The 17,840-nt window shown below is 39.4% G+C and overlaps 1 protein-coding gene across 6 annotated transcripts in view; it reads left to right on the top strand.

Moving 5' to 3' along the window:
• TRPS1 (transcriptional repressor GATA binding 1) overlaps positions 1-17,840 on the top strand; it is a 553,804-nt gene that overhangs the window by 526,419 nt on the left and 9,545 nt on the right. For all 6 annotated transcript variants that reach the window (XM_045861057.1, XM_045861058.1, XM_045861056.1 and 3 more), the window contains one exon: positions 17,648-17,770. In XM_045861057.1, coding sequence (XP_045717013.1) covers positions 17,648-17,770 — 123 coding nt within the window. The remainder of the gene's footprint in view (positions 1-17,647; positions 17,771-17,840) is intronic.

The following is a 17,840-nucleotide window of genomic DNA, read 5'->3' as shown; positions in this document are numbered from 1 at the left end:
CCCCCACACCCCTTTCTATTTCCTCTGGTTTGGATAATGCCAGTTTTGCCCCAGATTCAGAGCTCAAGTGTGTGTCTTAGACCCTTGTTCCTCAAACTGGGAGCTTGTTAGCAATGCTAAGTCTCAGATCACAGACCTTCTAGACAAAAACTATGCATTTTGACAAGATGACCACATAATTTGTCATTCGCATTGAAGAAATTGCTGCAGACCTAATCAGCCAATCCCCAGCATTCCATCCACCTGGATGTAATGGGACAGGGACATGACCCAAGTCTGACCAACAAGGCCAGACTCTCAGGAAAGTAGATTCAGGATAACCCCCTCTCAGGTGTTGAGTCAACCATTCTGCCCTCCAAGGAGGAGGTCTCTGTGAGTGAGACTGGTCAGCCCAGAGGAAACGTCTCCCAAACAGGGAGGGAAATTGTGCTCTCGTGATATCATGGGAATCCTGATTAAACTGTCCCTCAAGTCAGAGCTCTTCTGGTTTTTCAGTTGCATGAGTCAGAAGATTTATCTTCATACTAATCTAGTTTGCGTTGTGTTTTCTGCCACAAGCAACTGAAAGAAACCCAAGGATGCAGTGATGAGTAATGCGTAAGAGCTTATTCAAGTCCCACTACCTATTTTCAGGGGCTCCTGAGCTTAGCTTAGCTGTGTGTGTGTGTGTGTGTGTGTGTGTGTGTGTGTGTGTGAGAGAGAGAGAGAGAGAGAGAGAGAGAGAGAGAGAGAGAGATTGAGAGATTCGCACTTCTCGTTTGTCGTGGCATTTAGAAACACAGGCCTCATAAAATCTCAGGATTGAGACATGTCTCCTTTCTTGTGTCGTTCTCTTAATTGCTTCATGTATATTTACTTTACCTCCCTTCAAAATTATAAACACTTCAAAGGCACTGAACTTTTCTTACATGAGGTGATAATTTAAAGTAATAAGACGTTTATAAATAAACATACCAGAACTTATACCAAGTGAATGCAGACTTTCAAAACCACCACCTGAGGAAGCTGCCAATTCACTCAGGTTTTGCTGACTTTGGAGAGAACATTGTTGTAAGTCTTTAGAATAATGATCGGCACTGGTTTTTGAGCCATGAGATCACACCCATGTTCTGCTGGTTACATCTGATTTTTACTAAAAGTGACACTACCAGGACGCACGTACAAGCCGGTCAGAGCCCTTCCTGACTGGCCTTCAGTTCTGAGTCCTCTCAGGGGCTTTGGTAGCCCTCCGGGTGGCCCAAGTCCACACCGAGCATTCCCTGGGAACTACCACTGTCCAGCGATGAACAGTAGCGCCTGGCGTCAGGGAGGGTCTCTTGAATTCAGCTGCTGCACTGCAGCCAGCTCTGGTTCTGCTTCTGATCAATGCCCCTGCCATCCTGGTTGCTTGTAAGTGTTAATATCCCCCTCGGGTACCGCCAAGGTGGTCCTGCCATCTCATTCATCAGCAGCGGACAATAAATGTTGCCTTTTTCCAGAAATGGGATGGGCTGTCCAGAAATGTAGATCTTCTGTCACTGTGAAAACCAGTCTAATGGATATTATGAATATATACCTCTGAGAAACTTTGGAAGTAGATGCATGAGTTTAAACTCAAGGGCCTTGGTTTCTTTGTAGAATAGAAAGTGATTAGCCGTTGTATTGAAATATAGCAGGTGAATAATCTGTATACTCAGTAAGCGAATAAGAGTTTCTCTGGCCCTTCAGTGTGCTGTGGTATCTTGAGTTTTTTTATTTTGTTGAGAATCAGAGTTTTCGTTTCTGTTCCTAAAAGAAGAGAGGAGAGTGTATCAAACAGTGAATTCCTAAAGGAGAAAATCTGTCTTTTATTGATTAAATATCAGACATTTAGGTTGTAAGGTTTTTCCTTTCCTGTCTGCTACTTCTGCAAGCCAACAAGATTTCACCAGGTAATAAACATTCAAAGAAATACAGGGGGTGGAGAAGGTTGTGTGTGTTGGTTGCTAAGGAAAACCTAAATCAACTTAGAGTGAAGCAAAAGGAAAGCAGTGTTTATGGTTTGGACCAAGATGAATTTTAATTGAGTTCCAATGAAAAATTATCCTGATATGCCAATTAAAAATTATATGTTTATCTAATAATAGAAGCGTGTCCAATCATTTCAACTATGAACTGAAAAATACATTTTCAAAATAATATTTATTTTACGATTCTTAACTAAGTGATAAAGGTAATTTTTTTACTTAACAAAGATATTGTCTGTGTTACAGTAGTTTAGTGTAAGTGATTTTGATAGACTATTAAAGCAAAACCTCTCTTAATATTCAGTTTTATTACAATAGCATATTGCATAGTGAAAAAAATAGATCAACTTCCAGAAACCCCTTTTTTGTAAGTGAATATTGTTCTCAGAATGTGTTTTGAAATATGAATCACAGCATGATAACAGAAGACTAAATATTTTAATAATTTTATTATATCTCAGTCTACCATTACTATATCCCCCATCACGGATTTGTCTAAAGTCTTCCCTTAAATGAAAATAAGCCATTTAGAACCACCTATGTAAAATATATCTGTATGTGTGCAGACCCACAAAAGTCAGTGGGAATACATGTTTCCTGGCCTGGGTTAGTCACCAGGCTATATGTGGACATTCTGCATGTTTATTGACAGCAATAGAAGGCTCAGAGTTATACAATAATCATTTTTCAATAATCCGAAATCTACTCAAGTTGAAAAGATTCTGACATCAGGAGCAGTCAACAGCTGCCCTGAGCAAAACAGACACTGCTTTCTTTTAAAGTTGAAAAGAAGAAAGGTAACAATTATCCCTGAGACGCTGGAAACAGAGTCGTCTGACTCCCCACACTCCCCCTCCCCCCAAAAAAGCCTTCACCTCTTGTGAAAAAAGAGCAGTGTGCTCAGGACGTGCTAGACGGCAGCCCGCCTATCAGAAGCAGCTATCAGATAAACAGATAATTCCTGTATCAAAAGTGTAATTGAAATTAAGAATAGTTCTTCCTGTGCACCTCCCGTACTGTGCTATAATTTATTACTTGTCTGATGTACTTTCTTGAATTTTAAAGCAAGATGCAATGTGGAGCCAATGTAGAAAAATAACACTTAAACATAACTATCTCTACAAGATTAAACTTGATTCAGAATTGAATAGGGGTAGAAGCAGTAACTGTTAGGCATTCACTCCTCCTTCTTCTTACTTTATCTTGAATCTTGTTGCTTTTATTATGAAGAGAATTCTGAGTAAAACCAGTATTTCAGTTAAATCTAACTACTTATTTAGTTGATACATCAAATATAATCGATCTAGCGGTATTTTTAGCATAGATTAAAAAAATTTTTGCCCTGAAATTTAGAACATTTCCCTGAAATTGCCCAGCGTAATCCTGATTTATATTTAGTTTTTAAAAAGTAAAAACCTGGAGAGAGCCTTAGTAACCAGAGTTTAAGTCTGCTGAAATTTGCAGTGAGCACATAAGGGCAGTCACTCGATGGTGCGGGTTGGAAGATTGGAACAGTCAAAGGAATCGTTTCTCCATTTTTAATAATCATACCTCTTTTTATTAATGAACTCAATTCATGATGATATTTTCAGATTCTTTCTGCATCGTTTCTGTAACCAGTCACAAGTGTTTGTAATGCTTCAGTGTCCTCTGAGATTCAAAATAACTCCCTCAGATAGGAACTCACATTATTTTTCCATTTCTTATCCCTCCCATCCCCCACTGTTACCAAAGAAAACTCAGGCTTTAGTAAAATCAATCTATTTTCATGCTTAAAAAAATGTCAAGTTCAAGAAAGAATAGCACAGCTGTTCAGGATGTCATATCTTATAAAATAAATCTATTAGGAAGGTCAAATCCTGGAAGGGGTCAAGTTAATGATGTAAGTGGAATAATTTGGTCATTTTCTGAAATTCGTAAACCTACAAACATAAAAGCCCTGCATTAGATGGACTAATTAGCTAAATCTCCACTAATGGTGATTTTCTTTTCTTTTTTTAAGTTAAGACTTTTAAGGCACACTTTAATTTTTTCTTTCTTTCTTTTTCTTTCTTTCTTTCTTTTTTTTTTTTTTGCAAATGTGAATTGCTTTGAATTTTAGTCTGGTACCCGTCAGGTCTATTCTGTTAATTTTTGAATTATTTCCTTCATTTGGAATGGTTTAAAGGAAGATGGTTATTTCCATCTTTATTTTGCCAAAGAGAAAAACTCTGTGTGTGTATATAATTAATGAAGAAAAATCTTGGAAAATAGGTAGAAAAAGAAGAATGACAAGTCCAATCTGGCCACTTAACTTCTCCTTCAGGTTACACAAATTTTGTGGGCATGTAATACCTGCAAATGTTTTGTAATCATACATAAATTATTTACTCTTCATGAAATGCTACCTGCTGGTTTCTTAATTTGGATTTATTGATTCTGTCATTATACTTTCTACATTGCCTTTTCAGTGTGTTATATCTTCTAGTTAAATATAATCCTTTACCTTGGAAAAGAAATATACCTTGCTTCTTAAAGCAGATACTTTAAAATACAGGATTATCAGCCCCTGAATTTTTTAAATTATTAACCTGGAGGACCTGGAAGCCACTTTTTTTTAAAGGAGATGTGCGTGTGTATGCACATCACGGATTTTAAAGGCACGTTTGTGTGCATGTGAGTGTGTTTATATATAAATATATAAATAGAGGATGTCCAATTACAAATGCTTGCTTGTGGATATAAATTATAGCCGGCACCTGAAATTAATTCTTGTGCAAAGCTCTCCAGGTCTTGTGTAATATACTCATTAAGTGTCCATTGTCCTGTCTGTGGTGTTGTGTGTGACCTGTGTGATCGCGCTACATAAAACGAAGACGACTCCCTGTCCCTCTGATGAGTCACACGCATGAGGGGACTTGACCGACAAAGCATTCCTTTGTGTCCAAAACGTCTGATGGCCACTGGTTCCTTCCCCAGAGTTTCACTTTGTTGTTGGGATAAGAAATATGTTTCTTTGATAAACTCGTGAATCTCATGAAAATGAATAATTTGCCACCAAACTGGTTTAGGTGATGGAATATTTAAGGCCTTTTGGAACGCAGTCAAAAAGTAAAGGAGAGAGAAATCAAGAGAGAGAAGAGAAGAAAGTGATATTCCTATTTTTGTATGCATAATTGGTATGATGGAGCTTCTTTAAGACGGTCACCTATGTGTGAGAGTTTTTGGATCGCTATTTATACTTATTGTTACGAGGTATTTTGTATAAGTGGGTACATATATGCATAAATATGTAGCTGTAGATGATATATATGTGTATATACATGTCAAATGCTTATTCATTTATTCAATATCTTCTAAAATCTAATAGCTATCGATACTCAATATCTGCTGAAATTAAGAACAAACAAACTTAATGTCACTGAATGCCTGATCCACATCAAGCATGGCATTTAGTATCCACCCGTGCATAATTATGTTTAGATTTAATTGAGTATGTATGTGAATTGAGACAACTCTAACATAGTAATAAAAATGAATCACAAGGTATTGATGTCTTATTTTGCACCCATTAAAACCAATAATTATTAGGCTGCCATATAAGATACTCTTCTAGGTACTCTTATTGCTCCATTTCTTTTTCATAGTCTTTCGTACGTGTAGTTGATTATATTTATTCTCAGCGCTCCAGGAAGCTCATGGAATTTCTTCTCTTTAATCTAACAATGGCATGGGTATTTTAACCCCCCCAACTTATAAAATATAATATTGCTTTAATGAAACTAAAAGCAACTAGTGACATCTCACTAATGTGTTAGTGGTGAAATATTTCAAATGATTCATTTGTGTATGTATATGTATACATGTATACACAGATACACAACATATGTCACTTCTGCTAGCTTTGCAAATTGCTCAGAAGCTCAGGCAAACAAAGCTTATTATCCCTTTCTCCTCCTGTCATATAGAGTCTAAACATGGTACAGAATGTATTAATTTTCTTTTACATTTCCCAAAAGTGAAACTGTTTTCAATCAGAGTCCTGTCTTCTGTGACGCTTCTGCCATTTATGCTCATGAATAAAGTTGCACTGACAGTAAATATCCTCTGATCACAGTATGTATGTGTATGTACACACACGTATTTTAACAGAATGTCTGTTTTTTGAAATGAGCAGAATCTTCTCTTCTGAGGTCAGTGCAATTAATGTGCTATTTTTTAAATACCTACTATGTGCAATGCACTGGCAATACAAAGATTAAAAGAAAAATAGGCCCTTCCTACAGCAGCCTCTGGTTCTCTGGGAGTGACTTGCATATGTAAATAATTGGAATCCAGCCCTTTATCCCGTGTCCCTAAATGCTGAGAAAGCAGAGCTAATTGATGATTTAACAGTAAATGAAAAGCTAAGGCAGAATTGGCATTCTAATGTTCCAAAAACTAAGCTCACACACTTAGGAGAAAGTACCTCTTGCGAAAAAGAGTAGTTTCTATATATTTGGTGTAAATTTGTAAATGTGGAATAGCACAGGAAATTAAATCATTGCAGAGGGAGTGGTCTCTTTTTTCTTTTCTGTGTTTTGAGTTTCAACTTCTTTATGAATCTTTTTTAAAAAGTATTTTTATTTTACTAGCTTGAAAATTGATGGTGTTTTCTTTTTTTAATTCATGTTGCATCACAATAGGGAGAAAATGTTATTTCTTTTAGGCAAATCACTTAAAAACTGATTTGGGGTAATTTCTTCTTTTAATTTACTTGCATCTTCTGCAGAACTTGTGAACAGTTTAATAATATTGGTCTAGACAAAAAGAAAACAGTAAAGCCAATAGAAAAAGAATATGAACATGAAGCAGGAGAAATAAATGCTAGGAAGTTAGTTGCTGTGTTACGTTCTCAGAGCCCCTGTTAGGAAATAAAACTCCGCTCATCGGGAATTTTGTATCCCAGGACGTACTGCCAGGCCTCGGTAGTGGTTTCCTGATTTTTGTGTTACACCGCACAGAATGTCAAGGAGCACGATGATTTTAACTGTTCCTTTTGGTAGGAATGACTGAGGAGTCGTCTCAAGAGTGATTGATGCATTGAGGGAGTTCTTGCTTTGGTATGTGATATCGTGTGATTAACAAACTCCAGATCACACAGAAAAGTGGGCTCGAGTAAGGTTATTAAGTGCAGTTCCCTACCCAAGAGGATGTCCTGCCTTGCGCTGATATGGTAGGACTGGAGGGGAATGTGTGTGTGTGTGTGTGTGTGTGTGTGTGTGTGTGAGTGTGCGCACATATAAAAGCAAAGACAAGCATTGCTTTCTTCTTGAGCAGCTGCAGTCAGTCCCACTAATGGATGTGCAAAAGCAGAAACTGGCCACACAAGGTATGTGTTCGTTTTTACAGATGGTACTGCAGACAAGTTGGTAATGGAAAAGGAAGTCGTGTACGTGAGCTATTTGAAGGTGGGGGTGGACGGCAGGGGCACAGCCTCGCACAGTGCTTTCCTGTGTAGTCGGCTGTGTGAGTTATTGAAGAAGCAGTGTTCCCATGAAAGTGTTCAGTTATTACAAAATTACATCATGATTGTTAAGGAAATTTGTCAGTCCAAGTTGTCTTTTAGAAATAACGTTATTAAAACTTTAAAAAGCAGCTGAGATTTTCCTGTCTGCACAGTACCTCTCTGATGAAATTATCTGCTCGTGTTTGGTTTTCCCTGTAGCACTCACCGGCTTCTTATTTAAAGACGCAGCCTCCATTTGAACAATGACATACATACTAGACACTTATTTTAACTGCTGGAAAAGTGTATTTACATACCTATGATTTCATGTGTCCTAAGGAAATACAAAGATAAATAAAAATGAGGTGCCATTTTAAAAGATTTTTTGTAGATTCAAAAATTAAATGAACTTCGAGTTTGTTTCTCTTAGGGTCCCCCCCTCCTGTGTTTTTAAAAGTCATAGAGGGTGATAGGCTGTGGGAAGTATTCCCAAATACAGTCTTGTCAAGTATTTAGGGCAAATTGTATGTTTGGTATCAGGGTCTCTTGTTGACACCTTTGCAGTTTCTTAAGATGATTTTTAACTGCTTTGAACTTTGGTATACTTAATTCCTATTTCCTTAAGTTTTTTGTTGTTTTTGTTTAAGTGGAAATAAGCAGCCGTCACCATCCTTTGGCTGAGCAGACTACAGGCGATGCTTACGGCGGTGCCAGTCTTCACTGCACCCTCTAGGCTTGTGAAAAGTATTCAGAGTCAAGACTCTTTTGGTCTTTGCACTTCTGTGATGAAATGGGAACTACATCCAATGTGAAAAGTGTCAAAGTCAATTCCTTAGGTAGATGAAGAACGTATATTTATATATATATTTATATGCATAAATATATATATAAAAATAATGGAGGGAAATGTTTTAGGGAAAATAAAAATATATTCACGTTATCCTAATCTGAGGATTTTGGTAAAATACCTCCTCTTTGAGAATTGGCAGTATTTTTGTCTTGAATGATGATGTCACACATCGCCAAAGGTCTGTGTCAGGGAACATGCGCACATGGAATGTAAGCCTGGTAAACCGTTACCTCCACACACGTGTCTGCAGAACTTGCCGCCCCCCCGCGCCATGCTTCCTGCCCCACGCCTAGCCAGGCGAATTCGAAAGCAGAGATCGCAGCGCCTGACCGCCCTGCCACACGCGACTGGCATTTGTGGGGCTCAGTCCATGGCGTCACAGATTTCTGCTTCTCAGCAGAGGTTCAGTTCACATACACTTTTTTTCTTCCTGAAGACGGCCAGATCAAAACACGTGCCCCACATCGCCGCCCGCCCTCCCCGCGGCCTTTCCACCCACCAGACACTGTGTTCCTCTGGCTATGACTGTATCTGTCGACCTCAGGACAGATCACCGCCGTATCTGATCAAGGATGAGTCATTTCTTTCTGGTACCTCAAAAACTTGCATAATTTGGATCAGCTGTTATAGGGTGGTTTGAAAAGATAAGGGTCCTTTATAGCCAAGTTATGGTGAAACATGTCTGGTAAACTTTCCCAAACCTCCTTTTTAGTAATCAGGCCTGAAACCTGGTTAGGCACTGTGGCTGTGGAGCCAGAGAGACCTGGGTTTATATTTTAGCCCTACTGTGTAGCGATTGCAGATGTTTCAGAGCCTCTGTTTTTTCCTTTGTAAGGGGGAGGGAATAATAATAATAATAATAATAATAATAATAATAATAATAATAATAATACCTGTCTCAGGATCATTTTGAAGATATCAGATAAGGAAACTTATATACTAAGTTATAGTATGTAATTCTGCATATAGTAAGTACTTGATAAATATTCAGTGTATGTTGGTGATTATAAAGGAGGGCCAAAAAGTAGTCAAACAAGAAAATTGTACCAGACAATTGATTCAAAAATGGTTTTTAGAATACAGTCCTGTGTTTTTGCCTAGACTTTAGAAACTGGGACGTGCCCTGGCTGGTATGGCTCAGTGCATTGAGCACCAGCCTGAGAACCAATGGGTCACAGGTTCAGTTCCCACTCAAGACACATGCCTGGATTGTGGGCCAGGTCCTCAGTAGGGGGCGCACAACAGGCAACCACACATCGATGTTTCTGTCCCTCTCTTTCTCCTTCCCTTCACCTCTCTCTAAAAATAAATAAATAAAATCTTTAAAGAAAAAGAAACTGGGATGTATTTTTTGATACTGTGTAAGTCACAGAATCATTTTCAGTCCTTTATCTCATCAACAGAAGTGGGATAATAATCATACCTAATAATTAACTTCAAATCTGCACTGGGAGGGGTTCCTAGGTGAGGGGTTCTTATCTTTGGGAGCCATGGGCATGCAGATCCACCCACACAAAATCTTCATTCACCTTTGTGAAGGACATTCTTTTGAATAGCCTAAAATTCTTTGAAAAATATTTCACTGAATTTTTTCTGAGAGAGCATCATAAATTTTATCAAAAGATGTTTTGACTTCCAAGAATGTTAGGAACCATTGAGAAATCATCATTGTGTATATAAATGCCTTGAGGATGGAAACATTTCGTAGATCAGATATTAGCTGTTAGCTAATATGAAAAGAATTACTGATTATTATTTGGTATTTTCTGTTTCTTTCAAAATAACCATCATCATTATTACCTATTGTAAAGGCAATCGTTTATTTAAAAAAAAGTATTTGCCTCTTTAATTAAGTGTTTGGAAGCTAATCCCTTTGGACTTCAGGCTGTTTTTCAGAGCAAGTCTCTAGATTTTTATTTTTCATACTGTGATGAATCCCCATGATAAATGTTTGCTAAATGCATTGTTTAAATAAAATGTGCAATAAATTTATTTGAACAGAATCAGCTCCTGGATTCCTATGCTGAAGCTTACTTGAGAGGAACTAAAACTGTTTAACTATGCTTCCAGAAAGCTCTTTTCTTTCCTTCTCAGTGTCAGGCTTTGGCTCTGGCATAAAAGAATGTCCCTGTAGAGCAACCGTCCAGCCATTGTTGTAGCCGAAGGTGAAAGTGGATCCTCGGTGGCAGAAAATGAAACAGTGAGGGACTTGCGTGGTTCCGTGGACCATAATGACTTTCACATGGAATGAGAAAAGACAGTGCAGACACAAGTTTCAGCCATCATTTTGGCTGTCCAATTACGTATCACTGTAAAGGCAGAAACTTATTACAGAAACAGTGTGGGTTAGAACTCCAAAGATCTGGGTTTTTCTATCCCTGGTCTGTTATGGAATTTGGGTATTGACCTTGTATGTTTGGTTTGCTTGTTACCAAGTATAGGGGGTAAGTCAACAGAATGGAGATGTGACTCTTGAGACCTGTAACGGGTTCTTTGTCTTTGTGATAAAAGAGTTAGTTCTTCCCATTTGAAGACTCCACGTGAAGAATTTAAAGGATGGGAAATACGTTGCTAAATATTGATTTACTGGGGTCCCACTCCGAGAGCCACCAATTGCATCTCAGAAAGAAATGGAGCTAATAATGTGTATAGCGTGCTAGCATTTCCCGGTGGATTGGAAAACTCTTGTGTGGTGATGCATCTCAGGCATCTTGTGTGGTGATGCATCGGTGCAGTAAGTCTCAGGCACGTTTGTACCTAGGTACAATGTATGATTACTAGAGCATGTATTGCCTCATGTCCTGGAACAGATGTTGTTCCATTGCTCCTAGCCAGGGATGTCAGGTTTGTTTACACTGGTCTCCATTATCACTGCTGATGTGTTGAGGAAGTGAATTTAATAATCAGGGTAAACAGGTTTTGTTTCCAAACTCTGAGATAGGTGATTATAAGATGAGCGCTTGGCTGAACCTTGTAGAGTCTCTTCAGTCGTCTGGCAAGAAATCTGAGGGCACAGAGGGCTGTGTTAAGGCAGGCGGAGGCTTGCTGCACAGCCTACTTCAACTGATTCTTCACGATTTCATTTAGAACAAAGCCAGCCACGATACTGGTAACGATGGCTCTATGCAGCAGATCTCTTCACCCCCTCTTGCTAAAATATTGGCCAGCCTGTGCTTCTGCTAGAGTTCTGGCTATTAATTTAAAGGTGTGCATTGCAAGCCACCATGTATTTCTTAAGTGTGTTTAGTGCTGCTTTCTATATATTCTTTAAGGTCTACTGATGTGAAGTCTATATTAGGGAAACTAGGAGGGGGGATAGGGCCTTCTGTGTTTCTTAGTGGTGAATAACAGTGATAACAAGTAAAATAACATTCATCATTTATCCAACAGTTTTTGGATGGATACTACATACATGATAGTAATGAACACATTATCTAACTCATATTGAGTCTTTTGGTAGCAAACAGGTCAATGCTATTGATAGGACATGAGTACTGATGGGACTAAGCAAGTGCCAACTTGTTTCCAAAATAATTAGACTGTTACTTCTATTTCTAGAGGAACACAGAGAATGAGCCCTTTGATTATTAGGTAAAACGTTCAGCTTTTAAATGAGATGTATGCACAGGAGATATTTCAGTTTCTTCAGAAAAGTTTCCGTATAATTTACGTGAACTAAACTGTCCGTGTTCGTGCACCATCTCAGTTTGTGTCATGTCACCTTCACACGTACAGTGTTTTTCGCTGATTCCACTGGAAATGCTGAGAGGACAGACCTCGTCTGCCAGGTGCATGGCTGTAACCTCAGCTTCCAGCACCGTGGTGGGCACATGGTGGATGTTCAGTGACTGTTCCCAGAACTGGACTGAATTACAGTCACCACTGAAATTTTATGACGGCAAAATGATTCCTGAAGGTTCTGTCACAGCCATCTGTGCGTTGCTGTAATGTGGAGTTCACAAAGGACTCTTGATATAACCCAGTAAACACAAAAGTTATCTAAAGAGTTAAAATATTTGATATACATCCAGGTTAACAGCACATTTATCAAATTTCAGACTAATCCGACGTAAAATAGCTAAGATATAAAACCATTTAAAAATGTGAGTAAATAATCTGCCTGGCAAGGCTTATTATGTGATTACATGGTTTCAGTATGGTTCTTACCCATAGAAAATTATTTTAAAGGGTCATTTCTGCACCAATTCCTTCACCAATGGAGACATTTAGTATACTGGAGATGAACATTCATGTCTCTGGATGCTAAGCCACTTGAATGAATAATTCAATCAAATTTGCTGTTTTATTAATCAAATGAAATTAGCTCTTTGTTAATAATGAAATTTGAAAACTTTAAAATGTTTGTTTCCGACTGATCTTCAAATAATAAAATAAGCAATAAAAAACAGCTGAACCAATTTAAAACATTAAAAATTTTTCTTTTTCTGCTGAAGTCACGTCTGGGATTACCTGCACATGTACCAAGGCTCCACCGAGAGTGACATGAGAATGAATAATCTAAGTCCCCGATAAGAAAACCTTAAATCAGAACCTTTGAGAGAAAAACTAACACAATGGTGATACCGTACAGTGATTAGCGGTGTACCTGATGCCTAAAGACTTTCTTTTTAAGCTAGTTATTTCATGATTATAGTTCTTGGTGCAGTCCACAGCAGGGAAAAAGAATTATATTTGATTTAAAGTGTGTTTATGTTAAAAGATGGATGCGCCTATTATTTTACATTTCAAATCCTGGCATGGACGATCGTCCAAGTTCATTCCCTAAATTGCTGTTGTAAAAGTAGGTGTTGTGGTTATAATACATTTGAAAGGTAGAAAGGAAACAAGTGATCCAAAGAGGCTCAGGATGTCACTGAAAAGCACTTGCGAGGCCAGTCACTTGCTGGCCTCCGAATATTTTGCCATTAATTGCCCCCCAACTGCCCCACTCTCCTTCCTTTCCACACAGGAAATCACCAACCAGCAGAAATACCATGGAGGCAACACAAAGGTGACTGAGACATTACTAGGCAAGCTATTAAAACTTCTAGTTAAAAAAAAAAGAAGAAGAAGAAAAGAAACAGTTCCTTAAATTGTTGATTCTGGAATTTTCTCTGTAGAAGTTTCCCGTTGAGGCAACTTCCTTCGACTTTGGTGTTCAGCTGACCTTCCTTCACTCCCACCTCGTTGGCCCCCACTTAGAAGGAGAAGGTACCAGTAGAGAAGGCCCGAAGCAGAGGTTGCTGCCTGCCTGGTGCTCGGCACCTGTAAGCGTGCAGCTTCCCTCCACCTCGGAGGGGAGGAGGAGTCAGAACCGTGCTAAGCGCTAAGCGTGCCTGTCAGGGGTGCCGTAGCTTCTTATCCTGTCATCCGCTCTCCCAGGAGTGTTTCTGCCCATATGGTGTGATTCACCTCCCACACATGGTCGTGGATGTACCAAATACTAGTAAGTCTTGAAAATAGCTCGCAGGAAAAGGGAAGCCAGCGTGATCATAGTTAAACATGCACGTACGCAGATAGAACCATCAGCAGTGTGTGGCTGTGAGCATGTTCGTAAAGGAGAGCCGGAGCTCCGTCTTACTGACCTTGTACCCCCAGGACCTAGCAGGTACCTGGCTGCCGCTGTTTCTCAAAAACCAGTGTGGGGTGTAGTATTGGAAAATTAATTCTCTTGATTTTATTTTCTTTTCGTATCATATTTTTTTCCATCACCATCAATCCCCCCCCATATCCTCTGCCACTTCCACCCACCTCCTCCCCCACCCCCGCTGTCACCAGGTTGTTGTCTGTGTCCATGAGTTATTTGTCTTTTTTCTTTTTCTTTCTTTTTTTTTTTTTGCTCAATCCCTCTTGATTTTATTTTCTACCTCATTAGCCATCTCTGCCCAAGTGGAGATAAATTTGTCCATCCAAAGGAGAGCCATTTAAAAAGGCTGGTTTAAAAAAAAACAACAACTTATTTTTTTTCCCCAAAACAGGAGTAACTGCTAATGATAAAAATAATACCTGGAGAGGTTAGCGCCAACATTGTTAGGTTTAGCTGTCCAAAACAGAGAACTGTCCTAGGTGCTCATTATTTAGAATATTTGATGACAGTAAGGAGACATGATTTCTGTCCTTTACAAAACATAGTGTGAAGGAGAATGACGAAATATTTTAAAACTCCGTCACGCATGGTAAACTGTGACTGAAATAAGGTCCTTAGTGCTTCAACAAGGCCAAGCTTGTTTTGAGAAAGTGGGGCAGGGGAAGCTTCTCTTCTGCCTTCCTCTGGCAACAGACTGCTTCTCTGCACTTGACTGAGCTAAGGATGTGGATAACTTCAAAAGAACTACCGTCCTGTGTGAGCCAGGTCGCATTCGACACAGCATGGCCAGGTCGGGGCTCTCATCTCGGTCGTCGTTTAGAGAGCTGTGGCACAGGTCTGTGACGCTGTGGTCTCAGCCAAGGACAGTCTTCACTTCTCCCACCTTCTCTGCAGCTGGCAGGTCCCACCAAAGTGATACATTGGTTTAGATGGGAGGTAGCTTAATTGGTGAAATATTTCTCACCTACCTCCCACTCTCTACCCTCGCACAAGCACACCCCTATTGAATTCTAGGTGTGAACACCTAGATATTTCGCTCTGACTCAACTTTCCATTCTCGTATTTGAAAAGATTGACACAAATGAAATGCATTCGATAATATCCAACTGTATGTTTTAAGCATATCTAAAATGTTTAATAAGTACATTAAGAAGATGAAACCAAACGAACAAAATAGTTTTCTCTTACAAAAGAGATACAGTTGAATCCCCTTGACAAATGGCTTAATTTACTGAGCATTTACTGCATCCCTGGCACTGTTTTAAGTGCATCCATTAGCCCACGTTGATCCAGCATCTCACACTGTAAAGATGGAGAAATTTAAACACTGAGAGATTAACTTGCCCAAAGTTGCACCCGGCAAAAGGCGGAAACATGTTTTGAATACAAGTAGTCTGATTCCTCAATCTGATTATTAACCTCCATGCCACACTGACTCTGAGAAGGTGAATCCAGAGTTACTCCTGGTATATTTAAAGTAAGATATAGTTTACCTAAAATATACCAGCCTTTATTGGTGCATAAGTGCCCCTTAAAGCAACCTATGCCCGTGGAAACCAGGGCTGTAATTTCAGGATTTTCCCTCTAACTAATGAAGGACATTTTCTTTGCAAGAGAATTAAGCACAAAATTGGGCAAGGATTGAAACGCTCTGTGAAACCAGGATCACACCCACTTTGGCAAGCTGTGTCAAGCACCCAGGGCAGAGGGAAAGAAAAGCAGGCTGGAGTGAATGGTTGGTTACACATTCAGATTGGAGCCTCTGCCATCTCTGTGGGTTCGTTTCCAAATGGACATCTACATCGCCTTTATGTGAATCAAGTTGGTGTTTATTTGCCAAACGTGTTATTTAGATCTAGGAAAAAGACAGCATAGCCCCGGGGAAATTTCACAATTATAACCTAACTAGGCTCCCCAGCTTACTTTGGATAAAGGGGGCCTCAGAGTGTTTGATAAACACAACCTCTAATCAATCGTTCACTGATTTTCAGGAAGCAGCAGCCTCTACTTTTACAGTAGGGACTCGTGGACTGACACCCAGTGTTTGCCGTTGCTCTTACTGAGGTTTAGAAACTCACAATGCATCCCTGGTCCCAACTTCTTGGTGGGGGGGGCGGGGCGGTGAGAAGGTGGGGGGAGCCAGAGATTATCTTCGAGAAAAATCTAGCTTTTATTACATCACCTAAAGTAGCACAACCTGCTACACTAATGAAATCGTGTTCTTGGTTGAAAAGGGCAATTGTTAGCCCGACTTTGTGCTCACTAAAAACATTCCCCAATCTTGTTAAATTATTGCTCTCATTTCAGATTTTTATGGCTGTGCAGCTTACCAGCCCTCATTTCTTTACGTTTCATTCATTTTCCTTGTATTGATGATTAATGGAGGATGTCGAATGTTAGAGTGAGCAGGCATCAGCAATTGCAAGATCATAATTAGTTTAGCTGACGAGGGCCTCTGATAGCACTTGCATCTGGATGGAAAAATTACCCTATAGGGAACTGGCTGCTCACCAGGTCTTTTTAGTGATACATTGTGAAACACCCGATGAATCAAATGCCCTTTCAATGCCAAGAAAGTGTTCCAGTCTTGAAGCCAAAATTATGTCTGCAGAAAGCTTTCCATTTGAAATGTATCAGAGTACAATTATAACCATTGTATTTTCTTGGCAGAGACACCACTCCTCTACAGTATGGACTCGAGTTAAATAAATGGCCTAAATTTTATGAATCCCTGAAATTTTGACTTACAGTGCTCTTAATTTTAAATTTATAATAAAATTGGGTTGCAGCGAGACTTTTTTGCCTCTCCTTATCTAGCATGCATATTTTATCATTAAAGGCTCTGCTTCCTAGAGAAAGGAGAGCCGAATTGTAATTCAGGCTGTCTCTTTTTGCAGCAAGAGAATTCCATTTCCTGCCTGTTAGTGTTTGCGCCTACAAAGACAGCCTGACTTTTGTTTCACTCAGAAGTTTAATGGAATCATTACTTGATACCAACAATGGAACAATCAATACTAATGATCTACTTTTAAATATCCTTAGATTATTTTTTGAATCTGGCGATTACAAAATTCAAGCCACTAACATCAGTTTGTGTTTGGAAATGCTTGTGATTTCCAAGTCTGAGTCGAATAAAATCACTCAGTAGTCCTTGATGGGGGGACTATGTCGTCTGGCTTAAACAGGTACCTCATAAGGCTTCTCATTTGTGATCCTGTAAGCCTTGTCGCCTGAAGTTTCTGCTGATTCTCTCGGCTTTGGGAAATAGAGGGTATGCATGAATGACATAGAAAAAGACACAAGTCGGATACAATCTTAAATGCTTTACATGGTGCATTTATTCCAAACTTGACCAGATTTTAAAGCTCAGGTGGCATGCGCCCCTCCTTTTCCAAAGTGTATGAAACGTACTGCCGTGTGCTGTCTTTTGACTTTTGTTTTGACACTTTTAAAAGGTATATTTTAAGGTTCCACGTCTAGGAGCCATCATTAATGGCACAAAACCCAAAGTTCAAAAAGTTAAAGCTGTTTCTGTGAAAAGCCTTTGGTGTTGCCCACACCTCATCCATCACTGTAGGGTTAATTATAATGAAAATCAGTGGTGCCTATTAAACACAATTGAACCTGACCTCATTATGGGCAGTGTGGTTTTATACTGTCATTGTTGCTAGTCTAAAGACAAAACTCCTGGGTTGATTTGGTCTAACTCCAGTGATCACGTGACTCACCTCTGACCTTGTATTTTTTTTCCGTTTCAGAGGCGAAGAGGCTCGGGTGTTTTCTGTGCCAATTGCTTGACCACAAAGACCTCTCTCTGGCGAAAGAATGCAAATGGCGGATATGTATGCAACGCGTGTGGCCTCTACCAGAAGCTTCACTCGGTAAGACTTGTTCGACTGCCTTGGGAAAAGCTCTGTGAAGCAGCCCCGGTCTGCCGTGTGCGGAGGACCG

The sequence above is a fragment of the Phyllostomus hastatus genome, unplaced genomic scaffold (assembly GCF_019186645.2).
Source record: "Phyllostomus hastatus isolate PE091 unplaced genomic scaffold, TTU_PhHast_1.1 phas_scaffold_21, whole genome shotgun sequence".
Classification (NCBI taxonomy): Eukaryota; Metazoa; Chordata; class Mammalia; order Chiroptera; family Phyllostomidae; genus Phyllostomus; species Phyllostomus hastatus.
Note: the sequence above shows the minus strand (reverse complement) of the source record. Positions and strands in the feature narration are given on the sequence as shown.